The sequence below is a fragment of the Lichenostomus cassidix genome, chromosome 1 (genome assembly GCF_008360975.1).
Source record: "Lichenostomus cassidix isolate B80296 chromosome 1, HeHo_3.0, whole genome shotgun sequence".
Classification (NCBI taxonomy): Eukaryota; Metazoa; Chordata; class Aves; order Passeriformes; family Meliphagidae; genus Lichenostomus; species Lichenostomus cassidix.
This window is the reverse complement of record NC_139479.1, coordinates 72040689-72058274: the sequence shown is the minus strand read 5'-3', so window position 1 is coordinate 72058274 and position 17586 is coordinate 72040689. Positions and strand designations below refer to the sequence as shown.

General features: G+C 40.9%; 1 protein-coding gene across 1 annotated transcript; it reads left to right on the top strand.

Moving 5' to 3' along the window:
- Positions 1 to 743: 743 nt before the first annotated feature.
- Positions 744 to 16645, top strand: FDX1 (ferredoxin 1). The gene is made up of 4 exons (XM_085063691.1): positions 744 to 1056; positions 6732 to 6856; positions 9616 to 9745; positions 13539 to 16645. The coding sequence occupies exons 1-4, from the start codon at positions 878 to 880 to the stop codon at positions 13651 to 13653; spliced, it is 549 nt and encodes a 182-aa protein (XP_084919817.1). The 5' UTR covers positions 744 to 877; the 3' UTR covers positions 13654 to 16645.
- Positions 16646 to 17586: the final 941 nt, after the last annotated feature.

Here is a 17586-nt window from a genome sequence, read left to right as displayed (position 1 = left end):
AACCATCTGATCAAAACTAGCAGAGACAAGTCAAGCCTGCATGTGCAGTCTGTGATTGCTCAGGAAATTTCAAAATTTCCTGTGGCACATTCTGGTACTTGAGCCATTCACCATGAATCTTCACCGCCTGCTAGACCCTCTGACAGCAGCCCTGCTGTCCGTTTGCTGATGCCCGTGTTTTAGAGGTTGGATCTTCTGTAGTAAGAAACAGCAATGAGGAACTGGGAATTTCTCTATGGTTCTGCCTGGACAGCACAGGCAGACAGCTCAGACTCCCCAGCTGCCAGCCCCACTTCCCTGGGAGAGCCAAGTTATTGTAAGCTATTTCAAGGGAGTCCCAGGTCTCACCGAGCATTTGCCCAGCCTGCAGCTGGAGCCCACTCCCCTCACGGGCCAGCCTTCCCAAAGGGGCATTTGGCAGGTGATGCCTCCACCGCGTGTCAGTGCCGAGTGCTTGCTGGGACCAGAAATCCCTCGTGGACCCAGCCGGGCAGGGGGTGAGCACATGCTGGGCTCCGTGAGGCCGCTTTCCCGGGAAGGCGAGGGCTCGGTTTGGAAGTGTGGGGTGGCGCGGTGCGGGAAGCGCCGGAGCAGCTGAGGGCAGCTGAGGGCAGCGGGGGCGATGCCCTCCTACCGCCCCGCCCCGCCCCGCCCCGCCCCGCCCCGCCCCGCCCCGCCCCGCCCCGCCCCGCCCCGCCCCGCCCCGCCGCGCGGCCGCGCTCTGTGCGTAACCCCGCGCGCACGCCGGCGGGTTGGGCCGCGCGCTGCGTAACCGGCTGCGAGAATCGCCGCCTTGCGCGCCGCGGGCGTAAGCGGCGGAACTTTGCCCCCGCCCGGCCCCGCCGCCGCCGAGCCCCAGCGCTGCCGTCCCGCCGCCATGGCCGCCATGGCCGCCCCGGGGCCGGCGCGGCTTCTCTGGGCCGCCGCCGCTTCCTCCCGCCGCTGGCTCTTCTCCTCCACCTCGCCGGCAGCCGGGCCGAGGCCGGGCTGCGGTAGCGCTGCCGCTGCCGGGAGGGCAGCGCGGCCGTTCAGCCTCTCTGCCCGGGCGGTGCTCAGGTAAGGGGTCGCACCCGTGAGGCGCCCCGGAGGAGCCGGACGGGGCTGGGCCTCGGCACTGGGGGCAGCCCGGGCTGCCTGTGCCCCGGGCCGCCCGAGGCGGGCTGGCAGGGTGACCTTCCCGCGGTGCCCCTGACGGCTCCCGGCCCCTGCCGCGCCTCCCCGCTCCTGCTCTCCCCGTCCCGGGGGCGGCTGCGTGGCCGTGGCACCGAGGAGCTCCGGGGGCTCTTCCATCGCGCTGTGTCCCGCAGGGCTGTGCCGGCGCTGCGGCTTGGCTCGGGTGAGGCCCCGTAGCGATCCCCGGCGCGGGTGAGGCTCAGGGTCGGTGTGACCTGGAACCTCTTGATGGCTTGTGCCGTCATGCATCGCTAAACCACGGGTCTTGATGCTCACACTAGTTTTCTAAGAGGTTATGACCTTACTAAAGTTGGGGGGGTTTATGCAGTGGAGCACTTGCTTTTTCTTTTTTCTCTTTGGTTTTTTGTGGTTTTGGGTTTGTTTGTTTTTTTTCCCCTGAAAGTCTAGCTAGGCTTGTGGTAAAAGTACAGCATATATCAGAGAGATCCCAATACCTGAAGTCTCTTCTACCTTTGGTATAGTTTTTCTGTACTGAAGAGCACTTGTGTGTCTTTCTTTAAGGAAACACTGAATGCGACACTTCAGTGACATGGTCACGTTTGGTAATAGGTTGGACTCGATGATCTCAGAGGTCTGTTCCGACCTAATTGATTCTGTGACCTGATCTAGGTGTGCAGAGCTCCTCCTCTCCTCACCAGTATGTATGAGTAGGTGTTTCGGAATACATTTCATCGGTGGGCATTTAATATTCCACAGTCCACAACTGTAATTATCCAGCTTATTACATATAGTCACAGGCTGTTTATGTACGGCCTTCTGGCTTGTAGTTTGCATATTCAAAGATAGGTCAGAGTCTACAGCTAACTTTCAGTGTTTAAAATGCAGAAGTTTTAAAAGCCTGATGTAGTTGGTTGCCAGAGAAGTTTCCATGATTTGGAACGGGATGCACAATCAGCAGTCCAGCATCAGGGGTGTAGCCTGGCCTGTGTCCAGAGGGTTGGGATAGTGCCCTTGACATCAAAGCTGTCTCAATAGTTTGCTTTTGAACTCTCCTGTAGGTGATCTTTGATTTTGTCCCAGCAGATACTTTTAATGTGGAGAGACAAACTAACTAGGACTACCATATGAGATGAGTAAGTTGCTAGTTAGATCTTTTCTCTGAGGGATCCTGTTGGTAATCAGTTGATTTTGAGGTCCCTGATTCACAGTTTTTAATTAAAAAAATCAAAATGTCTTTGTGAGATACTGACAGGGTTTTTTTTTTAATTTTTGAAAATAGAATGCTGTAAAGGGAAAGCATTTCCTTACCAAATAGTAGTGTAAGACTTGTAATCCCCTCAGGTCTTTCACAAACAGGCTGAATACAGAATGGAATTTATTTACATTCGTTTTGCAAGCACACCAGCAAAAAGTTTATGCAAACAAGTATTTCCAATATTGTTTATATACTCAGTGTCAACCTGGCTGAGTGAGTTGGGAGAAAGGGAAAATTCTTGTATATTATTGTTTTCTCCATTTATGTGTAAGTTACTTTCTCTGGACATCATATTTGAGACCCAGTTCCTGACCTTTATGTAATCAGCCAGTGTCATTCCAGTAAAAAGATACATCATTGTTTATGTGTGTAAAATTAGCTGTATTTGTGTCTAGAGGATGAAGACGTCACTACACAAAACGTTACCTGAGGTGATTCCTGTGAGCAGAGGTTTCCAAGGGTTTCAGTGGAGCATCAGGCATCATGTTTTCATTTCCTCCTTTCTGTTGGGTCGTTTTTTATCCCTTGTCCTTCCTTTTAATTTCATGGTGAACAGAAGTTATTTCAGAATTCTTTTATACCGGTCTGGTTAGCTGTACAATGTTTTTGATGCACAGCATAATAAGTGCATGCTTTAAAGATTAGTTCAGATTTATAACTTCTCTTAATTGAGGCCTGCATAATAGTTTAATTCATGGAACTCCTCAGGCAATTAGGGCTGTTGGATTTGCTATTTATTAAAAGACATGAGAATAACACAGCTGGTCTCACCATGTCCAACACCAGGCTAAAGTTATGTTTTGTTTGGAGGAATGTCAGGGTTGATTCTTAATTTGGAAGTAATAGCTGAAGATTCAAATGGATCCTTTTAAGAGGGAAGAAACAGCTGTTGAGATATTTGCAGTATTTACTGCTATTTACTTGGGAGGGACAATGAATAATGGCATTTACAGTTCTCTGTACCTTTGGCGTATGCTTAATTTAGGGTATCCTTGTGAAGCTTGATAAAAATGCTGACAGTACTGTGGCAACCCTATGAAGAAATTACTTGTATTTTACATCTGGTGAAAAGGTTTATCTGAGCATGAATTGGGATATTTATTTTTCATGCAGATAACACAAAATAAGTAGTGTCTTCCTGATAATGCTGAGGCTATTCAAACTTGCACAGCCCTGACACATGTTTTGTGTTAGTTGCCTGTGACCAGTTCACAGTATGTTGGTATTTAGTTAGTTGTTTTTCTTGATGCAAACAATGTCTGGGTGGACAAAAACCATGTTATTTCAAATTTATAGAGCCTAAATATTGTTTCATGCAGGTGTGATTTTTTTTTTTAATGGTACCCTTGAGTCATTGAAAAGATTGGCCTAGTGTGTGTTTTGAATGATTGACTAGTGTTATTATTACATACACGCACTTCTGAAAGTATTTTCACCATCAGTAAAGTGCCAGTGATTTTTTAAAAAATACTTTGGCTAGGTGAAGAGTGACAAGAAGATGGCAATAGCAGAAAACCGGATCTACTGAGAAGGCTGTATCTAACTTTAAGAAGGCTGTATCTAACTTTACACAAATAAATAAATTTTGGTTTCAGTTATCAATCAGAGTGGATTAGGTCAGGTAGAAAGATTAATTAGTGTGTCAGTTTTTAACAAAAGTCAGCGACCTGCTGATACTTTAGTTTGTCCCCTTGCTGCATGCCACAGCATGAGGCACTCAGAGCCAAGGTGCAGGTCCACAACTGGCTGAAGCAAATATCAGATTGTGCCTACTGACAAGGGGATCCCACTGCTGTTTCCCTGTTTTTATTGTGGGCAGTGGCACTTTTGTCAATTTTACTTTCTGGTCCACCTGGGTCTACTTTGTTTTTATGGTTGATTTCAGGCAGATTAGCAAAAGGAGTTGACTTGCGGTAATATTGGTGTAAGGATGATGGCAGGGTGGTTTGGAGTGGGGATCACCAAACCCACATTTTTATACTGTAAAGAGGTTGTTTTAATCTGATCATGAAACCCGGGTTGTGTCATTGCAGCATAAAGTTGCAGTAACACAACCATCTGGTGTACATTTCAGCTGAGGGTCACATCTGACTCTGCTGGTTCTGACATCTGTGGGGTCATTGACCTGTGAAGTTTGGCTTTCAGCCAGTGCATTCCCAGCCCAGTTTACTGTAGGACAGTGTGAGTGCCACAGAGACAAGGAACAAAGGAGCAGGGACCGGACTGTTCTTGTGACACTGTGGTGTTTTATCAGATTAAAGTGTAACCACAGGTGAAGACAGTTTCAACTGTGTTTTGAAAACTGGGAGGGAGTTTACTTATCATTCACAAAAGTTCCAGGGATCTAATGGGTGGCCAGGCATCTTGCTGTTTGATCCATGGTACTTGGGATTGCCTCATCTTATAATAAAGAGTATGTTTAGGATATTGGAATAAATATTTAGTACTTGCTGTGTCTATACCTTGGGCAGAGCATGCCCAGAAATGCAAGTACATCCTGCATTGTGTATCCTGTCAGGGTTGTGTGTGACATGTTGAGAGAAATATTTCAGCAAAGGAGAGTGTACTTTGAGCTCTGGAAGGGCTTTTTGAAGCAGCTTAAAATCACGTTGTCAGAAATTTACTGAGGCTCTCAGAATGTGGATCTATACCTTTCCAGATGCAGTCTAAACCTGTCAGTCTTAAACTCCCAGAGGAGGTGGTGAATTTTGTGCTTGTTTATCTAAGTGGGTGTTTGTTTCCTTGGTTCTGCTGTGGGAGGTGTTAACAGCAGAGGAGCAAAATGAAAAGCAGAGTGGTTTCTTAAACCCCCACAGAATGGTTTGCTGGTGGTCCTTGAGTACCACAGGTGATTGTGCAACATTAATTACACTTTGTAAAGATACTCCTTTAAGATTTCTGTTTTATTATAGTACATACTCCAATTGTATTTTGCAGCAAGGTCAGCCCTTCATTATGAATTATAGTTTTGGAATGAATTTATAGTTAATAGTAGCTGGTGTCTGCCTTCTGAAGAGTGGACTGAGGGATGATAGGAAAAGAACATAACATCATAATGAATCATCACAAAGCACACTGCTGCCAGTGGAACTTAATATTGTTGTGGCAAGTATATAAAGTCTACAGCAACAAACATTTGTTGTTGTTTCATAGCAAGCCAGGATTCAGATTGCTAAAACACATTCTTTTACAGCCAGTTACAAAAATAATTTGTTCACTGTTTTCAGCATGACCACTTTCAAATTTTTGCTTTAATATTCAGATCTATAGGTTGAAGTTTTCCAGGGGGTGACTTGATGTTCAAGCTTGCATATTTTTTATGTGGTATAGATCACTCAAGACCCAAGTTTCTAAGAAGAGTACAGGTTATGTGAAGCATGCAGTTCTTACATACGGATTTCACATGGAAACATAATTTTTTTGTATTAGCTTTTTGGTTGTTTGTATCTGTTATCTCTTGGCAGATATCTTCACTGTCCATGCAACAAATTTTTGTTTTGCTCACTTACTGTAGGAAAGAAAACAGTCTGTTTAAAATTGAACATACTGTATTTTATTAGTATATTTAAATTTTTCCTTTAATTTGTGTGTAAAATAAATAATATGAAATGCAAAAAAAAAATCAATCTTTTTCATATTAAAAGCTTTAGTTTCAAGACATTTTTGTGCAGACTGCAAGAAAATTTTTTCTTAAAAAAACAATTGTCTGAAAAAGAAAGAGATACAAAACCTTCTTTCTTTGAAACCAGTGTAAAAACTTTGAATTTCACTAGAATTAATATTTACAAAGTGAATTCCTAAGAGAATCTGTGCCTAAAAACAGCAGAATGCTTTTGGAGTATTTCCGTCTTTGGGAAGAGAATTAAATTTTGGAACTAATAAAGTAAAATACCTAAAACTCTAAGCAGAAATGGGAAAATTTAGAATTTATTCTCAATTATAATGATGAAAACAACAAAAGATTCATAAATCCAAAGCAAGAGTTCACAGAAAGATAGGGAGAGACACGTTTAAAATAAGCTCTTTTATTTGTTAAAAATACAAATATTGTGCCTAAAATAAACTGACTCTCTTTGGTGAAAGGTAAAACATCTGGATCCCATATAGCTTGCAGTGCCAAAACACACACCAAGGGTGGTTGTTTTTTTAGATTTTTCATGGTCTTTTTTTCAATGTACAGCAGTAAATGTCTGTACCCATTACAGCTTTTAAAAGCCAATGGCTTAGATTTCTCTGTTCTTAAAGTTGATAGTGATTATTAATTTGGTACTATTCAATCAGTCTTAAAGCACCACGAAATTCTAGAATTCTTTAATTCTATTATATAAATTTTCTTTTTCAGCTCAGAAGATAAAATAACTGTTCATTTCATAAACCGCGATGGTGACAAACTAACAGCCAAGGGAAAACCTGGGGATTCATTGCTGGATGTTGTTGTTAACAATAATCTAGACATAGATGGTTTTGGTAAGTAGATTCACTGAATGTTTTATTCAGTGTCTAGAAATTATGTTCCTCTTCATGCATAAGTATTTGTAGTATCATTTACATTGGAGAAGACCCTGAAGATCATTGAGTCCAACTGTAAATGAATATTTCTGTATAAAACTTAGCTGTACTCATTTGGATTTTCTCCCCTTTTTTTCTTCCTGCAGGTGCATAGAATATTTTGGTTCAAATTTACAAAAAATACTTGGGGTAATCTTGGCTTGAGTATTAAAGAAGGGTATGTGGACTGAGTGCTGTCAAAGTGGAGTCTGAAACATGCATCTGCAGACTTCTGAGCTGAAAGAGTCTGTTCTAGAGGCAGCACAAAGCTAGTGTATTTGTAACAGTTCTGGTTACTTCTGTAGAGCCATACTGTCTCTATCATCAGGCTTTTTGTAGAACCGTATCTGTAGTAGAGGAGTGCAAAGTGAAAGAAACAACCAAATCTATGTCAGTTGGCAGGGAAGAGCAAGAAGTTTAATTCTCATTAAAGAATTGGGGTAAATGCCCTTGTTAAATTCTAATTTGGTATGAGTTCTGTTTAAAATCAAAATTGGAGAAGTTAAAACTTTTCCCTATTTCTTCAAACTTTTACACTTTCCATAGTTGGAATCATAGAATGGTTTGGGTTGGAAGGGACCTTGAAGATCATTTAGTTCCAAACCCCCCTACCGTGGGCATCTTCCATTAGCCCACACTGCTCAAACCACTAGACCACATTGCTCAAAGGTATTAGATAATGGCAGTTAATTACCTTGGGAAGGTATTTATATGAACATGAGCTGAAAAATTAATAGAACTAAAGCAGGAAGTGGCAGTACAGTTTTCAGGACTGAATGCATAACATGAAGCAATTGGTGGGAAAAACATGAAGCAATTGGTGGTAGCACAGTTTGAAATTTGATGTGTGTTTTAGTTAAGTGCAAATAAATGTTATTGCTAGTAATAAAATCTTTGATAAGATTTTAAATCTCATACTTAATATCTGAGACAGCTATTACGTCTAGTGTTGTATACATCTGAGGAAGAAAAATTATGTCTTTAAAAATTTGTGATGCAACTAGCTTTATGTATTGCTTATTAAATGACTCATTTGGGCTTATGGCTGGACTGTATTCTACAGTAGATGTTCTCTGTGTCAATATCAGCTGTGTTAAAGCATTGTGGTAAAGTGGGGAAAAGTAATCCTGTCAATAAAAAGAAGCCCAACTGAAAATCTGGAACACTGTCTTTAATTATAATATGTGCTAGTCCCATTTCAATAACTACTTGCTAATGAAATACCATACTAGGACAGAGTACACGGTAAAAACATATGTTCTCTGTTTAGGAAAAAGGTCATGAGGGAAAAGTAAAATGTAAATCTTGCCTATTTGCTTCTATCACTAGGGGGCATCCCTTGTGCATTAATAATAATAATAGAAATATCTTTGTATAAAGGATTACAGCTATTTTGAATGATCCAGCTGCACTCAATTTGTTTGTTACTGCTAGTTTTACAGTTGTGGGAAGACCCTCCCCTGTTCAAAGAGACTGGTCAGTGTTCTTTCCTTCCCCCCTCACCCCTTCCCTCACTTTTCCAACATTAGGGATACTTAAACTGCTGATATGACAAATTTCATGTCTGGCACTTCAATGAAACTCTGCTTTTTCATGTGTATTTGAAGACATTATATAATTTAAAAATTAAATGTTCCAGTACAATATTGTGTTCACTTTGAATATGTACTTTTGATATGGTAGCAGCATGGTGCTTTCTGTGTGGTTCTCATAGTCTGATGTTGAATTCCACTATTTCTTTTCATAGCAGTGATTGTACATACAACCTTGTTTCCCTTATTTCCATATGAGTACAAAGGTGATGTGGTCACAGTATTCTTGTTCTGCTCTCCCTGGAAATAAGTAAATAAGTGAATATTAGTTAAAGTGTTATCTGCATCTCTTCTATCAATTTAAATCAGAGCCTGGGGTTTGTAATCTCCACAGTATTTAGCTTTTCTTCTCCTTTCTTGAAGTTGCCTATTTCTTCTTCAGCCATGTGGAGACTTTGATGCCAGCACAATACAGTGACGGAGACAAATTTGTTAGTGTTCAAATTTTTACTGTGCTGTGATGACTTAATTGCTGTAGCAGGTAGGTGTAGTTGGTGCTTGTGCTGCTGAACCCCAGGAACTTGTTAGATCCTTGACTTGTACTGAAACACCTTGTAGTACATGTGGGCTATCTCTCGCTAGCCTGACTACTTTTGGTGCTGTGAATTAGGGTTCTGTTGAGTGAGAAGAAATAAGCATATAATCCCTCCTCCCTATACTTGTAAGGATTTTTTTTGTGTAGCAGGTGTCTGCTGTTGAGCTTCTTGAGGAAACCTTCTCAAAACCCTGAGAAAGAGAGATAAGAAGGATCAGCATGGGAGATAAATGAAATAGTGTTGATTGACAGCATTGTCTGCTTTTGCGTTCTTATAGTAGAGGGCATTTCTTTATTTCAACAGTGGAAAGGGAATTAGTTAAGTATTTTAACTAATTACTTAGCATTTAAGTAAGTCTTAATGCTATAGCAACTGTAGGAATACTATTGACAGTTAAATGCAGAGTATATATATGAATGTGGGAATATATATAGTCTCTGATCAACAGAGACTTCTTGTATGAGACAAACACATATGTAAGATTTCTTCTGAAATTCAGCTGCAATTTCAAAGTTGGATTTTCTATTATCTTGATTTATTTTCTCTTTAGGTGCATGTGAAGGAACACTAGCCTGTTCAACTTGTCATTTAATATTTGAAGACCACATATTTGAGAAACTAGATGCAATTACTGATGAAGAGATGGACATGCTGGACCTGGCATATGGCCTCACAGAAACGTAAGGCAACATAACACTTCCCTACTTCCCCAAAGAATGGGAAGAAGAGTTTGCAGATGGGGCAGTCCAATATTCTTGGGAGCACCTTAATCAGCTTTTAATGAATGGCTGGATTCTGTTACACGAATGGGACCGCCAAGTTTAAATGTTGTTTATCTGAATTTGTATTAAAAAGGTGTCAGTATTGTTTTTGTGACTGAAAAGTGTCAGTTACCAGGACATGGTCTTCAGAGGGGTATGGTGCAGAAACGTTAGAACTAAAGCATGACTGGAAACCCAGTTTCTTCCACCAAAACTCTGCCACTGCTGTCCTGTGTGTGAATTTTCTTAGTTCTCGTTTCTCTTTCCTTCTGTTTTCTGTCCCTTGTTAGTCTGTAGCTAGTTAATGTATTTTATGAATGTGTTTATGTTAGTATTTTAGGTTTTGGTCAGATCTTCTTTCCACAGAATCACAGGAGGGTTGAGGTTGGAGGGGACCTCTTGAGGTCATCTGGTCCAACCCCCTGCTCAAGCAGGACCACCTAGATCTGATGCCCAGCACCATGTCCAGACAGCTTTTGAATATCTCCAAGGATGGAGACTCCACCTTCTCCAACCTCTCTGGTATTTATGTCCATTGCTAAGATCCTTCCTCTGAGCCTTCTTTAGGACAGTGTAGAGATGTCAGTGTACCTACTTGCCATGCTTTGACTCATACCAGAGTACTCTTTGTGCACACAAACCAGATGATTCCCTTTTGGGAGAAACTGATCCTAAAGTGTGCTCTGACTGCAGATAGGCATTGGGATTAGACTAGTGGTACTCTAAAGTAGACTTCTGTTCTGTATCACCCCCACAATCACACATCTTGTAATTAGGGTGTCACATCCTCATCACAGACCCATTCCTGCTGGGCTGTTGTACTTGCTGGTGCGCAATAGCCTTGATCACAGAACATGCCCCTGTGAGCAGTCAGCAGCTGTGCCTTACAAGGTTTCATAAGCCCTCTCCTTCATGTTTCAATGGAACTGCTGGTTGAAGTTTTGAGAATCTTTCCAGTAATGTCAGAAGCTTTATACCTGGTCTGTATAGTGTTGAGGTTTTTTATGTCTCTGCAAAGAAGTACTCTGAATTAACTTGTCTGTCTTCTTATATCAGTAAAGGGAATCCTGTACTCATCATTTCTACATGACAATATGCTCTTCAGCCAAATCTGAACATTTATGGGAGGTTGTAAAGACAAAGAAGTCAAGCTACAAGAAATTTGTAGGTTCTTTTGTTTTATCCATTTTTCCTGTCTTACAGAAACTCATTCAATTTTGAAAAAAGCCAGAAGCCTGACAAATACCATAACAGAGTTACTTTCAGGTTCAGGGCTAGAGTAATTCCTAACTAGATCTGGAGGCATATGATCTACTAAAAACCTTTTTTGTTTGGCTACTTTTTAAATGAAGGTTTAAAGCGAGGAGATTTCACTGAAGAACAGAAAAACAGTAGCAAGCCAGAGCTCTCTGATTAAATGTTTCGATTTGCTCTCCAAGTTCTTCCTTCCAAATTAAGTTTAAGACTCTCGGAAGGTGTTTGTTACTCTATTAGGTTTTCCTAGCATCATATTTTCTTCCTATGGCCAGGGACCTTCCAGGTATGTGAGAGGATGACTCTTGTGAAAGACAGAGCTCTAAGTGGCTGGTATTTGCTGCAGGTTACCTGGACTCCTGTGCTGATAAAAATCTGTGTAATGGAGATGCACTTCTATGTTCTGTCATAGGCATAAGCAAAACAGCTTCTTCTGGTCAGTGACTCTGTGTTTAGAAAAGTTTCAGCTAGCAAATGCCACAAAAGCTCATGTTTTTTAAAATGAAGGATTAATTAGGAAGGTTAAAATGAAATTGTTTCGATTATTTGCAGAACAGTAGAGATGATTAAAAGCAGTAAGATGGGGGAGTGCAAATCCTGGCAAGTTAAGATAAGAATACTGAAGGAAAAAGTAAGCTGTGAAACAGCTTGCAAAGTGTAGACAAATATTTTTGTTTCTAACCTATCAGAAATAGGAAACTTTGTCTACATGCAGGAACCTTTGTCTTCTATGTAGAAGGTGCATGCAAAATAGAAAAAGATAATATAAAAGCAAAGTTTCCTTTGCATTGTTATCTCTACAGATTTTTCAGCTGTCCATGTACTGGAAGGTTTCTTTGCAGAGGCTGTCCTGGCACATTCTGTGATCTTTCAAATTGACGTGTCCACAGAAGTAGTATTGCTGCAGATAACTAAACTGAGTGGTAACAAACAGTAATGGCTGGGCAGCATTCACCCAGGATCTCTGCAGGAATTCAGTATGGTATTTTTGAACTGCTGTCTGGAAGGCTTAATTAGTAGGTTTGAAACTGCTTCAACATCAAAGGAATCAGAAGGTGGCAACCCAACTTTTAAAATGACATTCAGCATTTTAAAATGAGGTTTGGAACTGAAGAACGCTGAGTCTGAATCCATTCTGGACACTTAAGTCATGTGTCTGCAGGCTCTTGCTTTTCTATACTATCTACTATGGGTAAGGAAAGAATTGAACAGAATTTTTGTAGAGGGGTGAAGTAGATATGGGAATTCTTCATATAAGTCACTGAGATAAAGATCTTGCAGTTCATGCAGTTTACATAGGTCTAGAAATCGTTTACTAAATTTTGAGTTGCAACAGGATGAGAGCAAAGGCCCTGTAAAGAATAAGTAATTGGTTATAAAAAAAAATCTTTTAAATGGTTGAAGTATTAGGCTTCCTGGTAAGAGTATGTGATCAACAGCATGATGTGAAAGTAATTGGTTCTAGGTTTTCATTAGTGTGAGCATCCTTGTGAAGCTTGGGGAAACACAGTGAGGAGTAAGGTTTGTTTACAGTGCTGTGGTAATATCATCACCTGCCTGTGAAAACATGCACAAGGATTTTATGCTCTTGAGCAATAGGAAATTACATTTGGAGTTAAGAGGTAGATGCAGATAAATGCATATGGAGAGGTGGAGAGAAGAGTGGGGACTTTACAGTCTTGAAACAGGTTGTCAGCTGTGTCTTGCCAGGGACTGCAGAACATTGCCCATCCTTGCTGATGTCTTTAGTATTCTATATTATATATATATTCTATACTTAAATACTGAGACATGGACATTGACTTAAAAATATCCCAACAATAAAAACAGCTTGTGATGTCTGCAGAGCTTTGCTGTGGTACTAAATCCTCTGATTTTAATTGCTCGTGTGCAACATCTGGTTTTTTCAAGCTGAATGATAGGTATAAAAATGAAGGATGACATCTCCTCTGGTGCCTTGAGTATTTTCTCCTTCTCCTATCTATGTTTCTTGTCTTTTGACTCTTACTTTTCTGGCATAAACCCAGTCTTGAGTTTTTTAGTTTGAGAACACTGAACTTTGGATGGGGGAGTTAGGCTTTGCTTTTTCTGAGGCTTTCTTTCAGATTCATTGCCTTTATCTCTTCAGAGATGCCAAATGTCCCTTGGGAGATCAAGCATACCTCCCTGCACTGGACTGACCTGTTAGTGACCCACTGAAAAAGGAAGGGTCACCCATATTCTGCACTGTCTCAGTGAGCAGGAAGGACTCAGTGTGGGACTTTCTATTCGGGCCGTAAATCCCGACTACTGCCGCACAGATCCTTGCGTTGATGCATGTGGTTCACTCCCTGCACAAGAGTGCCTGTTCCTAGTTCATGGTGTGTTTGGGATGGCTGAGTGCTGGAGGCATAAGGGGGTAAATGCTGTTAGATTGCTGCTGGGCTAGAACTAACAACAATGTCCTGTTTCCCCACAGATCACGTTTAGGCTGCCAAATCTGCTTGAAGAAATCAATGAATGATATGACTGTTCGAGTACCAGAAGCTGTGGCTGATGTTAGACAATCAGTAGATATGAGTAAAAACTCCTAAAAGCAAATATCCTAGGGGTTTTAAAGAAGCTTAATTATTTTTATAACTTATTTTTAAATGTGTAATTAAATATGGAAACTTACATAATTGTGAGTTATTTTATATGACTATCAATATTAGATTAATGCTATTTTAATTTTCTTTATAGAACCTCTTATATTTTTACGCTTAAAATGCAATAATACTTCTTATAAGTAATCATTGGATTATAAACATTAGCAAGTGTATTACAGATTTCATATAACATTATTCTGCCAAAACATTTAATGACATTTAAAAACTGGATCACGTGTACAGGATTTCTAAAGAAAAAACCTGAGCATTTCTAGGTTTCAGACCTGGACATGTAAGAGAGAAGAACTTGCAGGGCTGTGTGGGGTCTTTTGCAAGTGTTGCCATTAAAGGTGGTGTGCTCAGAGCTAATTCATGCTCTCAGTAAATATGGTACTTCCTCAGCAAATAGTGGGTTTTCAGGATAGGGATTTTCCGAACTTTGGAATGGGATGTGGCAAGTGTTTTCTTGCAAAAATACTGCTAGATCGATGAGTTCTATAAACTGTGTTACGGTTTAACCCAGCAGGCAGCTAAATGCCACACAGCCATTCACGGGCACCCCACCACTGCCCATCCCTCTTCCAAATGGGATGGGGGGTAGACTTGGGGGAAAAAAGAAGTAACATTCATGGTTTGAGATAAAGGCAGTTTAATAGGACAGAAACAGAAAGGAACGCAACAGTAATAATGATAAAATATATAAAACGAGTGAGGCACAACACAGTTGCCCATCACCTGGTGACTGATGCCCAGCCAGTTTCTGAGCAGTGACCCCTGGCCAACTCTCCCCCACAGCTGATGTTTTAAGCATGACACCATGTAGTCTGGGACCTCCCTTTGGTCACTCAGGGTCAGCTCTCCTGGCTGTGTCCCCTCCCAATTCCTTGTGCACCCCCAGCCCCCTTGTTGGTGGGGTGAGAAGCTGAAAAGTCCTTGACTTAGTTGTTGCTACACCATGTTTACACTAAAACACCAGTGTGTTACCAACATTATTCTCGTTCTAAATCCAAAATACAGGTCTGTACCAGCTACAGGGAAGAAAATCAGCTCTCTCCCAGACAAAACCAGGACAGGCTCATGCAGGATGTTGGCACCTGCAGCTTAACCATGGCCCAAATCAGCTGTCAATAAACCTCCACAGTATTTACGTTTGACTACACCACAAATACCGGGATACAGAGAGCTTAGAAGAGTGAATCCTTAGAGCTGTCTAATGGGAGGACATAGCCACTGGATTTACAATTTATCCATCACAAACCCTTACTGTTTTTTGAGGATGACTGAGTTGGGATTGAACAGGGCAATGTTTGTCAATGTAAGATTTGTTCTGAAATCTTTATCCCTTTTTTTAGTTTTGAGCTTGTGCAGATGGCAGTCTGATGTTAGCTAGGGTGTCCAGCTTGAAGAGATTCCTAGATTCTAGACCTTGCTCTCAGGGTTGTTTCAGTAATGGTTGATGCAAAATGACCACATGTATTTGTTTCATAAAAATGGCCTGGGTTCCCCAGGGGGTATAGGGAGATCCCTGTGGGGAGATGGTGTCTGGACTGATGATGGAGAGCTTTCACTTGAATATTGGTTTAGTCTTTCTAAAGTAGCCCAAAACAAAATAATGTTTCTAAGACTATTATTCTCTCCAGCTTTACCTGAATACTTATATGAACAAGTTGTCACCAATAGTTGTTACCTTTTGATATTTTAGGCATTTTTATATACATATAAACCATGTTTATTTACATTTGAATGGTCTAAATGCATTCATTAATGCTTTGTTTGAGCTGGTAATAATGACAAGCTTGGATGTCTTTTCTTACATTATTGTATGTATGGGAGGGGAGAAAAACTTTTTTTCCAGTTTCAAATATTTGGATTATTTTGAGTTTTATAAAGAGAAAAAAAAAGTCCCTCTTTGTTATAAGAATTAATATTTTCTAGAACTGTATTGAAAAAAAATGGGGGTCAGATTCTTTTATTTCCTCTATGTTACTTTGTTTCCTTGTGTCGCCTTTTGACTTTGGCCTAATGCAAGATATACTAATTGTGGTCTGCTCAAAACTTAATCATGTAGGGGTTTCAGAATACACTTCTGATCTCATCTAATTCAAACTATGGCTTCAGAATTTAAATTTCCAGGCATAAAGCCTGGAAGGGCAGAGATAGAAAGGTCAGGGAGAAGGGTGGGCATAAATTGAAGAAATGTTCTGAAGATGCTGCTGTCTTCCTCTTCTGCTGCTGTGACTAAGCATGGTTTAGAGGTTGCCCTCACACAAGGGTAAATCTTACTTTGTATTACCTTTGTCCTGAGCTCATTTATACACAGTTATTACTATTAAATCTTGAGGTTTTGGGGTTTTTTTACACGAGACAGCTCATCAGCTTCTAAGAGAGGGAACTTGGGTCATAATCAGATGTACTGTGCATTCATACATCAGAAAGAAATCTGTGGTTTTGGTATATCTGTGAGGTTTAGCGGTAGATGTTTATATTTATTGAGTTTTGGGATCTTCTTGATTTTTGTTTTGGGTTTATGGGGTGTTTTTTCATTGAGTCATTTGGGTTTTTTCATACAGCACCAGGTACTTCTTGTGGGAATCTTGAAGTGCTTAACACTGTGTTAAACAAATGTGAAACAACTCCCAAGTGAGTTTTCTTTCTAAGCCAAGGTTGTTCCATTGTGTGTTTCATGTGACAGCTCCTAATTATAAAGACTTTGACTCTTCTATAGTGTGCCTGTGGAATGAACTACTCAGCACAGCAAGGCAAAAAAGGACACTTCGAAGTTCATTTTGAATTCTAGAGGTATCCCATATTGCATGCAAATGGAAATCTCAGAACACAAAGGAACTGACTTGTAGTCCCCAAAATGCACAGCTCAGAGATACTAGTTTATTGTCAAAATGATTTGCAAATAAATCTTATTTTTAACCTCTTTCTGACACCTCTTGTTTGTATGGAATTTTCTTTCCTTTTTCTCCAAGCTATTGAATGTATTCATGTGGCTGAAAAATGGAACTTACCCATTAATGGTGCATGTTAGTGTAAATATGAATTCTTGTGCAGTGACACGTAATTATAGCATCAAAACTAGTTGAATACATATTTACTTCCCTGCCCAAATAAAGATTACAGGTAATTTGCTTTCTAAAACCATTTCCTTTCTCTGTTAAAAGGTGGGGTCAGTGGGTTTCTTCTGTCTCTTCCACCTCAAAAATGAGGAGCAAATCAAAACTGACTTTGTTTCCTTTGTGTTGTAAACTAAAGTTTAAAGGCATACTCAAAGTCTGGGGCTTGGTACAGACCTTTACTTCACAAGCATTGGGGGGAGTGGTGGGTTGCACTGTATTCTGTTGCTTGTGGGTAAAAAAGTCTTCTGGATTGGATTGTGTTTGTGAGAAAGCCAAGCCAAAACCATCCCTCTGCCTTTTCAAGAGTGGGGGGAGCTTCCCTGTGGTGCTAGGCTGTGTCCCTTCCTCCCACCGTCTTAAACTGCAGTTAGGCCCAAGCCAGCAGTCCCATCTCTGTGACATTTCATGTGTTTGTGTGGTGTCTGACGGGGAAAGAAGGGTGTGCCTCACATTCCTGCACCACCACATCTTGATACGACAGGAGAAGTTCTCATTATCTGGACTGCAAGCTGTCATGAGAGAAAAAGGCAAGTTCTGTAGGCAGTTTGTGGCTTCTCAGACAAAAACTAAAGCTTGAAAGTGCATAATTTTTGGCTGTGGCTCTCCAAAAGATGTAAGACAGACATGTCCAAACCTAATTCACATCCCAGTTGGAGGCAAGTTGAAAAGGCCATGTCCAAAAAAGCTTCAGTGAAGAGGCAGTGCTTGCCCTGCTCACAAATCCAGGCTAGGGTGTGGAGGAGATTCCTCACAG